At 38.5% G+C, this 17538-nt stretch overlaps 1 protein-coding gene across 1 annotated transcript; it reads right to left on the reverse strand.

The window, feature by feature from the left end:
* Positions 1–5445: 5445 nt before the first annotated feature.
* On the reverse strand, positions 5446–6372 carry OR12D2 (olfactory receptor family 12 subfamily D member 2). The gene has a single exon (XM_014867956.3). It carries the CDS (start codon positions 6370–6372, stop codon positions 5446–5448), a length of 927 nt encoding a protein of 308 aa, XP_014723442.3.
* Between the last annotated feature and the right edge of the window lie 11166 nt (positions 6373–17538).

A 17538-nucleotide genomic window follows, 5' to 3' on the forward strand; every position in this document is an offset into this window, starting at 1 on the left:
ACCCACAGTGATGGAAAAGAGGACTGGAATGATGTATCAATTGGCTCTATGGGATGACGAGGTAGGATGCAGCTTTTGTCTTTGGAAAAACAGTAACAAAGTCTAACTGAGGAAGAACGTTTTGGAGGGAAGCTCCCTATGTCCTCTTCTCTTATTCCCTCTTTCAGAAGCATATCCCGCCTAGGGTTTCAGGGACTCCAGGAGACCAGGGAATGTCCAGAATCATCCTCCAGTTATTTTTCAGCCTTGAGCCTCCAGGCTCTGAGATGGTGGCCCTGGGAAGAGCAGTTTTCTTGGTATGAGTCTCTTCTTCTCAGGGGAATTGTCCCCCCTTGGACTCACGTATATAGGGATGACTCACAGAGATGATTGGTGCCAGGGGTGCAGCAGCCAAATTACTCCCTGGGGATCAAAGAACCCTGCCAGGCAGGCATTTCTCAGAAGAGGGACCATTTCTGCCTGTCTGTGTAGGGAGCAGGTTGGTGGGGGCCAGGTTTTCTCTCCTGCTTTTTCAAAGTTCAGCTCAGAGGTTGTGGCTTCCAGAAGTCTTTAAGATGTCATATTCTTCAGTCCATAACCACTGAACGAGATCAGCCCTGACAGAGGTTTCTGTCAAATCAGTAATGATCTTTTGACTGCAAAGTATGTCTAATGCCCACTTCTTTTGCTGTTGTTGAACACAAACATTCCCTCTAACTTTAAGAAAGGCCTTCCTCTTTGGGAGTAAAGAGAGTCAGGTAAAGCATGGAAAAGGTTTCAGCAATTTTTCTGAGTTCACTAATGAGGGCTTGAGGAAATGTTTCCAGTACAGAGTCTGTGATAAGAGAGGAAGAGCCCTCAAGTCTGAAGAACCATCATTACAGTGAATACGTTGGGTCTTTTTACTCCGAAGATAATACTTTCAGTTCACTAACTGGAGTGCTGCTTCTAGACCAACTCTTTTTGAGATGGAAACTCGACAAAAGCCTGTCCGATGCTGTGTCCTTCTCCTCTTTCCCCTTTTGTTTCTTTTTTTCTTATTTGTCCCTGGGATTGAACATATAGCATGAAAGCCCTGAACTAGGCCAGGATTTTAATCCTCGTTGTATGACTGATCTGCTTTATAACTTTGTACAAGTCATTTCACTTTCATGAGACTCAGATTTCTCACCTTTAAAGTGAGAAAGAGCCAATTCTTGTTATTTGTGGTAGTTATGATTTTTCTGTGAAGTTGCCATGAACACTGAAATGACGAATACTGAATTCTCCCTCTTGTTCCAGGTGAAATTCAGGGTTAGTTTCTGCTGAGAGTCTGGTCACGTTTTTGTTAACTGATGAACATATAATCTAGTTTTAATTGTATTTCTGTCTAAGGATACTTTATTTACTATATATATTCATTTATTAATGTTGAACAGTCAACAGCACTATAAGTAGTGACTGAAAAAAAATCGTAACTAACACACAGGTGTGTGTAAAGCACATGTCAGCCTTTTTGCATTTAGGAACATTAGATAACACTTCAGTACTACACTTGGACACCATTTTAAACAATGAAATCACCAAAAAAAAATCCAAATTGTGGAAAGTGTGGCACTAAATATGCTATGAAAAGGACACTTGTTTACAGTATGAGAGCTGAAACAAGAGGGCAGAGCTTCATTTTGTTCAGCATCAGCTGAGAACACACCCATCACATGACTCAAATTTTTTTGCCATCTGTGCATGACTGGAAAAGTGCTACGAGGATTGATTTTAGAGTTACAAAGAAATTGTAGAAATTAGGTAATTTTGCAAATACTGAATCCACAAATAATGAGGATCTATCTACTCTCTTCTAATCTTTTCTACTGTTTCAATCTTCAGTGTTCTTACACTTGACATAATTTAACACATTTTCAGAAGGCCGAGGATTACGAATCAAGTGACTATTTTTGTTCATTCATTCATCCATTCTTGCATTTCTATTCATTCTTTCTGTAACCATTTATGAAACAGCTACAAAGTACTTGGGAAACAAAGATGAATAAGATATACCACCTGCCCTGTATATTATTTATTTCTAGCTTGTAGTCTACTGAAGAAAAAAGCTGAATGTCAGGACATGTCAATCTCTAATAGAAACCACAAAAAGCTGTGATTTATCTTGCTGAAATCTTGCTTGCTGGACTGAATACTATATCTTTTGGTGAAAATGAATTGACAATTCTCAAGAAGCTTTGGAAGATATGGAATAAAACAATATTTTGAGTTAGGTTCATGAGATATTGTTAAAGATTTCTTGGAAACAACTGCCTAAGATGCTAGGGTGAGTTGTGAGCAACTAATAATCAGATAACATTACTGGTCTACGGCTTGTGAAATATCCAACAAAATGGGGGACCCATGGGAATTGTTGCTTTCTTTTCCAGATTGAATTACTGATGCAACGTGGGGTTATATATGTGACCAAACCCAAAATCATATAAATGGTTACCAAACTTGAGCTTGAAGTTAGCCCCTCTGAAGTGTCCCTTAGTCAATTTTGAGAGTTTGCAAGGTATGTTCCAGAATGAGAGGCTCTGGCCCTTCCTCCCCAGTGTGTTCATTGTGCCTTCATGATCCTGCTCTGTGAGAACTCTGAGTGTCTCCTTTTCTTAGGATCTTCTGCAGAGATTGACATTGCTCTCCCTACCCTGGCTGTGGGAAAGGCAACTGCTGTCCCCTGTACTTGCTTTTCATAAGCAGGCCAACAACCCATCCCAGAATTTCCCCTAGTGCAACTTAAATCAAGTTGCAGCTGAGAGAAGAATATGCTGTAGGGTTAGTTGAATGGCAGGTTAAAATAACGTAAATCATTATTTGCTCTTATATTGTGAGTAAATTATGGCTTTAGGTAAAGATCTCAAAGATGTGGGTGTAAGATCCTAAGATAAAGGGGAATCTTGGAACAGCTTCTAAAAATCATAAGGTCAGACTTCCTAGACTCTCTATGCTGGGGTAGAAAGCCCCTAAGAATCTTAAGGACATGCCTTGTAGATACTTTGAACCAGATGAAACTGTTTCTAGGAATTTTAAGGTTGTTGTGTCACAATAACATGACTCTTAGTCCTAGCCAGAGAAAGCCCTGCCTCATAGAGATTTTTGAGTATGACATTTGTCTAACTGAGTAAACCACAATGAGAATCATAAGACTGTAAAATATTTTAAAAAGGATTTCATTGGCATTATCATTTTCCATTTCATCATCCTGGACTGTAGGGGACAGAGTTAGAATAATGTCCCCATTTGGATTTCACAGCTGCGACATACTGTTATGTGCCTCACATCTTCCCTTTTGGAATGAGATTGTCTGTTGTGGTCATCCTATACTACCTTACCATTATGTGTTGAGTGTGTGATGGGCAGATAACTTGATTCTTTAGTTCAAAGTTCTGTACATAAAAAAAAAAATACTTGTGGAACCAAACCCAAGAAGCCCCATCTGTACTTTGGCATGATTCGGATAAAAAGACCTAGACTCTGAACTTATGCTATTATGGGATGATATTTTAGGATTATTTGGAGGGAGAGTAAGTGCACTTTGTATGTGAGAACAATGTAAATTATTATTAGTCAGAGTTGGGACTGTCGTGGATTAAGGATGTTCACAAAATCTTTGACGCTTCTTCCAGTGACAGGTAGAGAATTTTTCCTCTTTCTATGAAGTTTGGTTGCTCTGTGACTATTTTGACCAATAGTGTATGGTAAAGTGATGTTAATACTGGTCCTTGGGTTTGTCTGTGAGATGACTGGTAGCTTTTGCCTTGGCCTGTGTTCCCCAGGTTAAAAGTCTACCTTGAGGCATCTCTGATGAAAGCACATGACAGCCATGTGGAGAAACTGAAGAAAGAGAAATAGAAAGAGGCTTTCCCATCTCCTTGCTATTCCATGCCCAGCCGTTCAGGTCATCCCATCTGAGGCCTGAGACATTATCAAGCAGAGTCAACCCTTCCCTGCTGTGTTATACCCTATTTCTGGCCAAGAGAATAATGCAATGTAATCAAGTAAGTGTTTGAAGTTTCTACATTTGGTATGCTAAGGTGTTATAAAGCAAGAAATAACCAGAAACCCATGTGCTCCTCTATAGTTCACAGGATCCACACAACTTGGATTATGTAAAAAAATGGTAATCAAGAAAAATACTGGTTTGAGATAGTTCATGGTAGAAGATGCCTTCTCCATACATATATACTTTTATAAACAAATCTGTACTGAAGGACCAAAGAAGGTGGAGTTGGAGATAGGAGAAGCATGGAAGTGAGGTCAGAACCATCTTGTTTGGGTTTACAAGAGTGAATGCAGAGACTTAACAGTCAGTCTATGAGCTCAAAATATGCTTTCACAGTCTTGTCTCTCTCTACCTCTAGATAGTTATGTGCTGGCACCTACTGCCCTTTCAGGCCCAGCAGCCATTTCTAGGAACTTAGAAAATAAGGAACATAGTGCCTCTTGTCCATTAGCTCCAAAACTACCTCAGCAATTATGATTTAATAGCTTTCACTTAGTACGAGTATGGTGACAAGTAAGGAAAAAAGACAAAATTGTGATGAATTATTTACATTTCACTGGTATTACATCATGTTACATCACATTACACTCTGTGAAAATAAGCATAGAAGTAGAAAAACAAAATTAAAAAATAGGAAGACTTTTGAAATTCATCATTTTCCATGACCAAAGACTGATGTGAAAATAACACACTAATGGGCTAGAAAGCAATTTCTGAGATCTTTTTTCAATCTGCCTCCTCTTTTAACAATATTTTACAGTAATCCTTGACAGTTTATCCAGTTGACTTATAAAATATCTCTGGAGATAGAGGTTCTAAAACTCGTTAGATAAACCATTGTTTATTTTATCTCAATTAATGATTCCAATACTATTTGTTTTAATTACTTACATGTCTTCCCGCTTGGAGAAAAAGAAATCATGACATATTGCTTAAAAAATTCCTTTAACTCCTATGTGAGTTATGTTTTATTTTTCCAATTAAATAAGCATAGCCCTTAATTCAAAACTTTAATATATAATAGCATAATAACTTCATCCCTCGCATTAAAATGTTAACTTAAGGGAACCACACAAACAGGCCTGACTATTATGCAGCTACCCAAATATGTCAGTAACATAGACATATTTCTTTACCTGATTTCATTCAAGAACACATAAGAATACATAACAAATCAGTTGTATCGACCAATATTCTAAAAACAGATTTAACATTAGGATCCCATGGCTAGTGTCCCGTTTGTTCATTTTCAGCTAATTACCTAGGAATGCATTGTTTAACACAACTGGACTAGACTTTCCCACTTATTTGTCCTTTAGTCAGTTCCTTCTTTTATACACATTGCAAAGAATTTGAGAAGCAGTACAATTTTACACCCCTACTTTCTCATTGCGTGGTCATTTATGGGTCAGAAGAGTTCTCTAGATTTCTTCAAGTTAGAGCCTCATTCTGATCACTCTCCTCAAGGCCCCCTTTACTTCCTTGTTCCTCAAAGTATAGATCAGTGGGTTTAGTACCGGAGTGACGACACTGTACATGATGGCAATGACCCGGTCCTGGTCCATGGAGCTCCTTGAAGCAGGACGAATATAGGTAAAGACAACAGGAGCATAGAAAAGAATAACTACCATGAAGTGGGAGGCACAAGTGGACAGTGCTTTGTGAAGCAGGCTGCAAGAATGGGTCTTGAAGAAAAGATAGATGATAATGTAGAAATAGGAGAGAAGTGTTAGAAAGAATGGGCCCATGCCAAGTGTCGCTGTGACAGTATTGAGCAACCACTGGTTGAGCTCAATGTTCCCACAGGCCAATTCCAATAATGGCTTAACATCACAGAAGAAGTGGTGAATATGGTTGGAACCACAAAAGTTCAAGCGAGAGGTCATTATGGAGTGAAACAGGGCATGGAAAAAACCAATGGTCCAGATAGTGATAGCCATCTGGGTACAGAGCTGATGATTCATGATAAGAGGGTAACGAAGTGGTTTACAGATAGCCACAAAGCGGTCAAAGGCCATTACACCCAACAACATGGCCTCAGTGCTGCCCAGAAAGTGGAAGAAGTGAAGCTGGCTGATGCACCCCAAGAAAGAAATTGCTTTGTGTGTAGAGAGGAAGTTCTGCAACATCTTTGGCAGTGTCACTGTGGAGTAGCAGATATCTAGACATGATAGATTTCCCAAGAAGAAATACATAGGGGAATGGAGTCTTGGATCAGAGATGACAACCATCAGGATGGCTCCATTCCCAGCCACATTGACAAAATAAACTGCCAGGAAAACCACGAAGAAAAAAGGCTGCAGTACTTGGATGTCTGTTATTCCCAGGAGCAGAAATTCAGTGACTGAGGTCTGGTTCAGCATCACTTAAAAAAAGACACAATGATATATGAAATGCTCTCTCTGATAGGAATCAGAGTCTTCTCAACGTAGGATTTTCCCACCTCGGGAAAAATATTTTGAGGGAGAACATTGTTGTACATAATCCCAACCTCAGAGGTTGTAAGCGTTTGGACTACTAGACTATTAAATATTAAGGTTACACGTTGGTTATGCAATGTGACTCAACTATTTTTTACATTAAATTAATCATTAATATTTTCTTTCTCCCAGGAATTCAGAGCATGTTTTCAGGATACCATCTCTCTGACTTGTGAACATCTACCTTCTGATACAACTTTTCTATCATCTTCCTAAGTCAGCTCCAACAGAGGCAAGTTTTTAACTACTGGAGCACACTGTTGTCTCTTGATCTAGTAAGAAACCAGCTGAAGGGCTTTTACTTAAGAAAAACAGGGAGAGAGTAATAAGAACTATAAGGAAACCTGACATGAATGCAGACATTGGAGTGCTTCCCGTAGGAGGGGAATCAGTCGAAGCCTGAAAAATCCCTGAGAGGAGAAGAAAAAGATTTTGCATGACTAGAGTAAAAGAGTCATTTAACTAGGGAACAATTCTAGAGAGGCAATGGGATTCTAGGCTTTATACTTGGAGGACATTTTGAAGAATTATCTAAGCTTTACTATGTCTCCATGAAAGGCTGGCTTGAAGAAATTCAGAGTGGCTTCCTTTGATAGTCATGTATGCTTTTTATATTGTTAAAATTTCCACTCCTGTTTAAGATACAAACGATATGCCAAATATCATTTTTTATCCTCTGATTCACAAAATAAAATTGTCTTGTAAGTTACCTTGGGATTTACAAACACATAGGTAGGAGAACAGATTGGAGGTTACCAGAGGAGAAGTGGAGGGCAAAAAGGTTGAAGGGGCACATATGTATGGTGAGGGAAACAACTCGGCTATTGGTGGTGAATACACTGCATTCTATACAGAAACCGAAATATAATAAACTACACCTGAAGTTTACACAATCTTATAAGCCCATAGGACCTCAACAAAAAAATAAACGAAAATATTCGTTTGGGCAAAAAACTTTTCCTAACATTTAAAGAAAATTAGCAATCAGATTTATCTGCGCTAAATGATTTGTTTTATGCAATTTCAATATTTAGAGATTACATATTTACTTTGGAAACTATCTAGAGAACCAAGTATGGTGAATTGAGAATGAGATATGGCGATAAAATTGTAGGAAGTAAAGAGCAATCATAATTTACAAAAACAGCTAGGAGTCCATCAGGAGACATGGAAACCAGCTCTGCATGCTGGGTGTTAAACTTTAGTACTAGCAAGCAGACAGAAAATACGGGCAACTGTTTAGCCTGTCTCCTATGTCATTCTCTTACCTGATTGAGTGTTCATATTCACAGCTAATAAAGCTTTTCAGGTTTACGTTCCCAGTGATTATAAATGGTAGAAAAATATTTGAAATGATAGTTCATATTGAGAGTGCAGCATAAACTCTTCATCTTCACAAACCTCTTCCTCTCATTCTGAAATTCTGCCTGCATTTTATGAGCCACAAATCACTAGACATACAAATCCTGAGAGAGTGTGTCCCCTGGGTCCGAGAAGGATTGTTGTAAGAATAAACAGGATGTATTTCCATACCTGCAACATGAGGGAATCCCCCTTGGGGAATTCCTATCTAGGTTTCATTCTTTTCATTGTTCCCATTTTCTTTCCATACTGTTTCTCCCTTTGTTTCAGAACCGAGGACAGCACAAGTCTCAATGGCCTAAGATGTTTTCTTAGTTAAATTATCTTTTATTTCCTGGGACAGAGGCATGGCATGGATACACATTTTCCTTGTGGGGACTTCCCTGGATAACTCTGTATAAAATGTGAGGAAATTTGTCCATGACAATTAAGGAACGGGGGCCAATCACAACCCAACAATCTGTACAGAAAGATGATTATCTTTAATATTCTGCTCATTTATTACTGTGGTTCTACGGAAAACAACGAAAGGCGACTAGAGAGAAGTAGCATTGCTTTTGTGCCTTCTGCATCTGACAGTTCATTCTTGGTAATAACACTAAATTATTTTCTTTAATTTGAGGATCCCAAAGCTCACTGGGAGAATGAGGCTGAACTCTCCAAGGTGTATCCACCCTTCTTGCTGTATCCTTTAGGGAAAAACTATTCTGTCTGCTTCATCCAAGGAATATCAATATGTGATCTGACATTTGTTCAAGCTTTCTAATAGCTGTTATAAATGCCATATACTTTATCCATCTTTCTATTGAGGTCCATTCTTATTGTTTTGAAGGATTATATATTCATTATGTTAATAATTCTTTGTTATATAATATGAATACAATAGAAATAAATAACATTTATTGTGTGCTCATTGTATAAGTTATTCTTTGAGCTTCTTTTTACGTGTATTAGCTCATTTAATTCTTTCAAAGACCCAGTGAAGGAAGTACTAAGATCATTCCTACTTTGCCACAAGAAAACTGAGGCTCAAAGGACTTAAGTAAATTTGGCTGTTTTCTTCCCCAAAGTTTATTGAGGAATAAGTGAAAAATATCTATATATATATTTAAGTGTTGAATGTGAGTTTTGATTTACGTTTACACTGTGGAATGATTACCGCCATCTAGACTATTAACACATCTGTCATCTCACACGGTAGACTGTTTTTTGTGTATGTGTGGTGAGAATGCTTAAGATACTCTCAGCAACTTTCAAGTATTCAATATCATATTATGAACTATAGTTACCATTAAATTTCCCTGTTTGCAATAAATTGTGAACTAAAATTCAAATTGAGGCTCTTTAGTTCTAGAGAAAACTGCAATGTACTTTCCATTCTTTCAAAATATCGCCTGTCTCAGTTTTATCTACAGTTTCCTCAGTTGTCTAGCACTCTGCCATTTTGATGAAATCATGACCTGATTTTCCTCTCTATGTTTTGTTTCTCCAAAGTCTTGTCTATAAGTTATTTCTATCTTCAAGTCAAAATAAAATTATTTAAGGTATTCTTTTATTACAAGGCAAGCTTCATGGGCTTGTGGCATAGGCGGTCCCACTGGGCTCCATGCCCAGGGCCCCATGCTTTATTTACTGCTTTGCTTTCACCATCCTGGAATTCTTAATCATATTGAACAAGAGATCCTGCTTTTTCATTTTTCTCTGAGCCCCACAAATTATATAACTGGTCCTGTTTATTAGAGTTAGAGTTTTATATTTGCTATCTAGAACTATTCTTATAGAGTTCATGTTTGCATGGTGTGAGATAATCATCCAGAATTGGCTTTACCTGGTCTCTGTGTAGACAGACAGACTAACTATTCATTGTATGTATGATACCATCTCTATAAAATTCCAAGTTCCCACAAATGAATGGTCTATTCTTCCATTTTTTCAATTGAACAAGCTGCATTTTAATTAATATTATTTTATTTTGGGTCTTAATATCTTGAAGAATGGATCCAATCTTTACCCTCCTTTTGTAAAAATTCCTTGAGGAGTTTTGACAATCCATTTCACAAGCAATTTCAATGTTATAGGCAACGTTGTTCATAGAAGAGAGACCTAAGGCCAGCACCTGGTAGTTGGTTAAAATTGAGATCCTTGCGCAAAGCCAAGATCCTTGAATGATGATATTGTAGTGAAATGGGTGTGTGATACATATAAGTCTACTGACATACAGAGGAAGATTGCAAAGTGTTTCTCGGTTGTAGCTTTGGTTCTGAAATTTAAAAATAAAAATATCTCCTGAGAAGATGTAACTGAATGCCAGGAGATATCAGATGGTGGGGATAGAGTGAGTGTGTTTCCGTTTGTACAGGTTCTAGCATAGGACTTGTTAGAGACACTTCATGGGTACTTCTTGATTCTCAGTATCATTGTCAGAATAGGAGAGATTTTGCTTAATGTAGGGTAAGGAGGGGAATTCATTGAGAGTGAAAAGTGAATTCAGGTTTGGATATTCAGGAGGGAATTTTGGGATGGATTGGATGTTTGAAAGGAAAACAGCTGTCATTGATATGTGTTTCAACCCAAACTGATCAGAAAAGTAAGGCTCAGGCAATAGTCAGGCTTGCATAGTTAAAGTTAATACTGATGAAGATGAGGATCAAGACTTGAGTTTTACATAAATTTCCAATTCTTGCGGTTTTTTTCTTTGAAGTGTCTCTAAAAATGGAAATATTGAATATATTCATCATTAGGAATTAAGTTAATACGTTACACACTAAAATACATGAGAAATTGTTTTGACATAATATAACATAAATAAAATGTATGGTGCCAAATCTAGTATTCAACATGGTCTGGCATATATTCCCAAGATATCAAATTACCAGTAACTTTTTAAATATACGTTTTTCTGTCACCAAATATTTTATAGTAGAAGCACTTTTAACATCATAAGAGATAGTTTTAGGGACAACCCTGGTGCCCTAGTGGTTAAGTTTGGCATGCTCCACTTTGGTGGCCTGGGTTCAGTTCCTGGGTGTGGACCTACATGACTTGTCTGTCAGTGGCATGCTGTGGTGGCAGCTGACATACGAAAAGAGGAAGATTGGCAGCGAGTATTAGCTTGGGGTGAATAAAAGTGAAAGTAAAAGAAAAAAGAAGAGATTGTTTTATTTTTATATTAAAATATTTATTTCATTTTCATGTCAGAAATAAATTGTTACTTGAGAAAACCTAGAAAAACTGAAGCATTAAGAAGAAAATAAGAATCACTTGAATTTTTCCCATTCAGTGATAAATATTGTTATATTGGAGTGTTTACTTACGGGTGATTTTATTTTCAAGCCTGTATTTACACAAACAAAACAACAGAGGAATGCACATTTCAAACCATAAAAAGAAATATTTTAATTATTCCCCCTTACTTTCTATTTTCCCATCACCATCCAGGTCCAGGTCCTCAGGTTCGTCTTCTTTGTTCATGATGCCGTCACTCATCAAGTTCGCGATGCTAGAAAGATGTATTCATGTTCTATGACCTCCTCTCCCCCTCTCTCTTTCCCTGGGCCACATCAATCATTTGAAAAATTCTTCTGATTTTACCCTAGAAAATTTGCTCATTGGGTCCTTCTTTTCTGTTCCTGTTGCCATTATTTAAAATAAATCCTGATCATCATTCACCTTGACTAATGCAATAGCTCCCTGAACAGTCACAACTATACTCAATTATAATTCTTCCAATTTTTGGTGATATTTCTACACTTAAAATTCTCTATTGATTCCATATTTCTGAAAAATAATATTTAAAATTCATTGGGATTTCTGGAACTTCACAGTAGTTATGTTATAAATATATTTAAATTAGATTTCACGTGTATTATCTATTCTTTACAAAAACTTTGCAAAGTAGATGTTATTATCTTCCAGGCACCCATGAAGAATTGAGACTCAGAGTATGTAGTGAGGTGGAACCATGACTCAAATTCAGGTATTTGGGATTTTGAGACCTCTGCTGTTTCTATAAACCAGGCTGTCTAGATGACCAGATCCAAACTCCTTAGTAGAGTATGTAAGATCCTTCATAATTTGGACCCCACCCGCCCTTTCAGTCTTATGCATCATCCCCTATCACGCTCTGGTAATGTGGCTATATGGAATTCCTCATAGTTTTCATTTCATGACTCCATGCCTTTGCAAATACTCTATTCATTGCTACCTAACAACTTCTTCTTATCCATCAAGACTCATGTTGAATTTGACTTCTGTGAAATCTTTCTCTTTTTCTCAATAGTCAAATCCTTCATCCTTGGTGGCCTCCTTAAAGCACTTTGAGTAGTCCGTGTTAATGACGCCAAAAGGCTTCATGTTATGTTTGTCTACGTCTATCTTTCTACCAGGTGACCTGAGCTCCTTGAAGGGGGGACCTCTGTGTTATTCATGCTTGTATTCTCAAAGCCTAAGATGCTTCCTGGAAGACAGAGTGATAAAAACTGAATGTCACATGGAATAATTAATAGATACAGCATTGAAGCTACTTCCAAATTGTTTTCCAGTTTCTAACTCCTCCAAAGTGTCCTGAGTTCTCCTCCAGATGGATTTTCCTGGGCACAACTTTCATTCCATCACTCTCCTGCTTAAGGCACAATGACTCCTGGTAACATATTGTATCAATTCCTTCACTTACTATTCCTTTGCAGATCCTGCAAAATCTGTTTGACAGCGTCTGTCTATAAAAGCATAATTTTAAGTTCACTGGCATGATTTTTCCTATTTACCCAGAGCTCATTCTAAATTTAAACTTTCTGAAAGAATATTTTCTTCCCCAAGAAGGATAGCTGAGATGTGTTAGATTAGAAGAAACAGGACTACCTCTCCGTTCTCTTCTGTTCCCAATTTTTATTGCTCTTTCTTGCAGTAAGTATCCTAGACTTTGAGAATAAAACCGCTAATAACATAGAGCTCCTGACTTCAAAGAGCTCGTCTTTTTATTTATTTATTTTTTTATTGAGTTATTGATAGGTTACAATCTTGTGAAATTTCAGTTGTACATTAATGTTTGTCAGTCATGTTGTAGGTGCACCACTTCACCCTTTGTGCCCACCCCCCACCCCACCTTTCCCCTGGTATCCACTAAACTGTTCTTAGTCCATAATTTTAAATTCCTCATATGAGTGGAGTCATACACAGATTATCCTTCTCTCGCTGGCTTATTTCACTTAACATAATTCTCTCAAGGTCCATCCATGTTATTGCAAATGGAATGATTTTGTTCTGTTTTGCAGCTGAGTAGTATTCCATTGTATATATGTACCACATCTTCTTTATCCATTCGTCTGTTGCTGGACACTTAGGTTGCTTCCACGTCTTGGCTATTGTAAACAGTGCTGCAATAAACATTGGGGTGCATAGGACAAAGAGCTCAGGTCTTATAGTAGAAAGGTGGATTGACTTTTGGTTTCCTAGCTGGATGCTTACTCAGCCACTTGGCTTGTAGACAAGCAGCATACTAACAGAGTAAAGGAACGAGCCTCGGGAGAGAAGAAGTGGTGGGGCCTCCAGGTGCAGAAGAGACAGACCATTCTTCCTTGAATTACTGCACTCCCAGGAGAATGGAGATGGACCCAACTGTGGCTACAGCCTCCAGGCTTAGGGTTGTGGAGGAAAGATGATATTAGGGGCCATACTAGGTCATCGGGCAAAGAGTTTTGGGTATCAGGAATTTAGTATGAACCACCAGCTAGGAGTCAACTGCAAGATGAAGCTGAGTGTATGGCCAAGGCTTAGGGAAGCTGGTCATTCCTGTTAAATTAATCACACAAAATCTAGAACAGAAGTTACCACTAACTAAGAAGAGATTGCAATCTTACCAGCGTGGTGTGTGTCTACTTCCTCACCTTCTCAATACCAGGAGTTGAGGCAGGGAAGAAGACGGGCCGTGAGGGTTAACCAGGCTCTCTCCCTTCTACCCTTAAAAATAAACAGGGCTTTGTGTGCAAATTATACGTTAATAGAACCAAAGGAAAGGTAAACAGTCAATAACCAGAGAACACTTTAAGAAATTAAAAATGACTCACAAATTAGGGATTCTGAGGTTAATTAGGAAAGTTGATTATCCAGTGGAAAGGGAGAGGGTAAAGAGAGCATAGTTTATGACAGTAACCATAAAACCATTCCAACATGTACATCCCATGTGTTTAGACTCCTTAGTAAACTGTAAATGTCATTAATTCCCAGTGCACATTTAACATTTAGGTAACGGCTTGGGTCTGTTTTGGCTGCTTTCCTTATTTTGCATTGAATCTAGCCTCCCTCCTTCCTCAGTGCCTTTGGTTTTCTACAATGGCAACCATACTTCTTTATTCATTTATGGCGCCTTAGCCATATGTTGTAGTCTCAGGTTAGCGAATTAGTACTGAATTCTTAGTGTTCAGAGGGAGTCACAGTTTGTCAGAGTGGCAACTGGAACTGGAAATTCTGGTCCAATAACCTTGTCTAAAATGAGTGGACTGCAGCCCAGAGAGGAGGGGGCTTGTGGAAGGTCACCCTTGTGTGTGTGGTAATGTGAGAGCTGAAACCTTCTGATTCCAAGGTCCACCTGCTGGCTTGCAGCCTTGTCTTTAATTCTCTTGTGAATGACTTTAACTTTCCACTAGGACTCTAGATTCAATATCCATGTCTCATAAGATCCTGTATCCTTTTCTACGTCTATGTTCTCAGCATGCTGCCAGACTCAACGTGGCAGGGATAGATTTGCAACTGAGGGTTTCTACATTCCCTCCATGCATACTATTCCTTCTGTGTCCAACCGTGAACTTTTATGACACTGCCGGTCAGTGAGTGGCATAGCTGTGAAAATGAAAATGGTGAAGCTAGGTGTTTTTATGGTGAGGAAATCAAAACTCAGCTCTATCCACTGAGCTAGCTCACACAGAGAACCCTATGAATGGAGAAGAAATGTGAGAATTTATATTGTCCATTTCTCTATATTGGCTGAATAAATGAGAAAGTATAGTTCACTAGTATAAACATGAAAATCTGCACTGAAACTTAGTCCCACTTGTTTCTTGACCACCAGATCTTCTTCCATCAATTTCACCTGTATTTAATACCATTCCTTTCAGTTGTTATTTCAGGGAATTTATACAGCTGCCTGGATGAGCTCAGGTTACCAGCCCCTTGGCGTTCTCTTCTCTACAAGGAACAATACATCTCTTCTCATGTAGCTGGAATTGGAACAACAGACCTGATGGGGATATATTTAAATTTTATCATTGTACCCTGGAATTGGTGTTATGAAATATTATTTTTACTTTTCTTGTAGAAATCCATGATATTCTGAATTCATTTTATTTAACAGGGTTGGGGGGAGTGAGAAGGGCAGAGAGTCAGCCAGACTCCCTATGCTTTCATTTGTTTTACTGTGAAATAAGCAGTGTTCCCTTTCCCTGTCCTGTCTATTCTCCAATAGGAGATTGTGCTTATACTTGCTTGCCCCATCATATTTATGTCTAGAATTTGAGCTAGTATTTAAGAAAGTGTATATATCAGCTCTTTTGTGCTCACTTTAGAGAATTCTAAAATACTTTTCAGTTTATATCTTCATTTATTATTTAATTTTAAAACAGATAAATATATCAGTGATTTTTAAAAATAAATTTTAAGACACCACTGAGATAGAGCCATTGATTGTGTCACCTTCCTTTGTGAGCCTGTAGACAAAGTTGAGTCACAGGAGATATACACGAAAACCACTAGTCTTTAAAAATATAAGATAGAGACCAAACAGTGCATTGGCCATCAACTGTCCCTGAGAAGGTGTCTGAGTGTAATTCAGAAATAAAATACTCCAAGTGCCTACCTTGATCTCTCTCCCTCCTCCACAGCTAATGAAGGATGTTTTTAGCATCTATCCTTCCAAACATTTATTCTTCGATTCTAGACAGAAAGATGTATACTTCAAACCATTCTTCTGGTTGGTGTGGCTCTAGCTTAGCTTTGGAGTATCATACCCTTACTTCCCTGAGTTTCAGGGGTTTTTTTTCCTCCCTCCCTTCCTCCCTTCCTTCTTTACTTCCATCTTCTGTCCTACCTTGCTCCATTCCTTCCTTCCTTCCTCTTTACTTGTTTCCTTCTTTCTTTTTTAAAATAGGGATAATATGATGCAATTCTGACCTATGAGAGGGAAAATCTGGCTCACTGTGATCAATTACATTCTGACTTTCCGATCCATATCTATTTGGCATGATCAAGACACTAAGCTCCACTATCTTGGGCACTAGTGCGGAAGTAGATGGCATTCATCAACGATGGGAAAGAGGACTGGAATGATGCATCAGGTGGCTATGTGGGATGAGAGGTAGGATGCAGCTTTTGTCTTAGGAAAACTGGTAAGAAAGTCTAACTGAGAACAATGGTTTGTAGAGAAGCTCCCCATATTCTCTTTCCCATTCCCCTTTTCAGAAGCATATCCTGCCTAGGGTGCTGGGGACTCTGGGAGACCATGGAATCTTCAAAAACATCCTCCAGTTTATTTTTCAGTGCATGAGCCTCCAGGCTCTGAGATGGTCACCCTGGGAAGGAGAGTGTTATTGACATGAGTCTCTTCTCCTCAGGGAAACTGTCCCCCTAAAGACCCATGCACACAGGGGTGGCTAACAAGGAAGATTGGTGGCTGGAGCTCAGCAGCCACACTGTTCTCTCTGGGTCAAAGAGCTCTGTCAGACCAGGCACTTCCCTGAAGAGGGAGCACAGCTGCCTGTCTGTGTAGAGAGCAGGCTTGGTGGGGGCCAAGTTTTCTCTCCTGGTCTCTGAAATGTCAGCTACGAGGCTATGGGTTCTAGAAGTCCTTAAGATGTCACATTCTTCAATTCATAGTGGCTGAACAAGATCTACTCTCTTGGTTCTGTACAATCAGTAATGACCTTTATAATGGAAAGCGTGTCTAATGCCCACCTCTTTTGTTGGTGTTGAACATGAGCATTTCCTCTCAGACCTTAAATAAGGCTTTCCTCTGTGGGAGTAAAGAGACTCATGTAAAGCATGGAAAAATTTACGGCAATTTGCCTGAGTTCGCTAATGAGGGCTTGAGGAAATCCTTTTAGTACAGAGTCTGTGACAGGAGCAGAAGAGCCCATCAGGTCTGAAGAACTATCGTTACAGTGAATATGCTATTTCTTTTACTCTGAAGATAAAATTTTCAATTCACTAACTGGAGTATTGCCTAAAACCCACCTCTTTTTGAAATTGGAAAGTCCCCAAAAGTTTGTCTGATACCTTTTCCTCCTCCTCTTTTCCCTTTTGTGTTTCTTCTTTTCTTATTGCATTTAGGAATTGAACATAGAACATGAAAACGCTGAGCTAGGCCAGGGTTTTGATCCAGGTTGTATGACTGATCTATTCTATAACTTCGTACAAGTCATTTCTCTTTCAGGAGGCTCAGATTTCTCATCTTTAAAGTGAGAAAGAACCAATTCTCATTTGGGATAGTTACGTCCCTTCTATGAAGTTGTCACGAATGCTGAGGAGAATACTCAATTCTCCCTCTCGCTCCAGGTGAAATTCACGGTTAGATTTCATGAAGCCCCAGATCACATTTCGTCAACTGATCAATACATAATCTTGTTTTAAGTGTGTTCCTGCTTAAAAATACTTTAATTAATATGTAGTTCACTTATTAATGTTGAACTCACAGCCAACGGG

Source organism: Equus asinus, chromosome 8 (assembly GCF_041296235.1).
Source record: "Equus asinus isolate D_3611 breed Donkey chromosome 8, EquAss-T2T_v2, whole genome shotgun sequence".
Classification (NCBI taxonomy): domain Eukaryota; kingdom Metazoa; phylum Chordata; class Mammalia; order Perissodactyla; family Equidae; genus Equus; species Equus asinus.

Excerpts from the sequence above, each read along its gene's own strand:
- OR12D2 (XM_014867956.3), bottom strand. The coding sequence starts at position 6,372 with ATGCTGAACCAGACCTCAGTCACTGAATTTCTGCTCCTGGGAATAACA.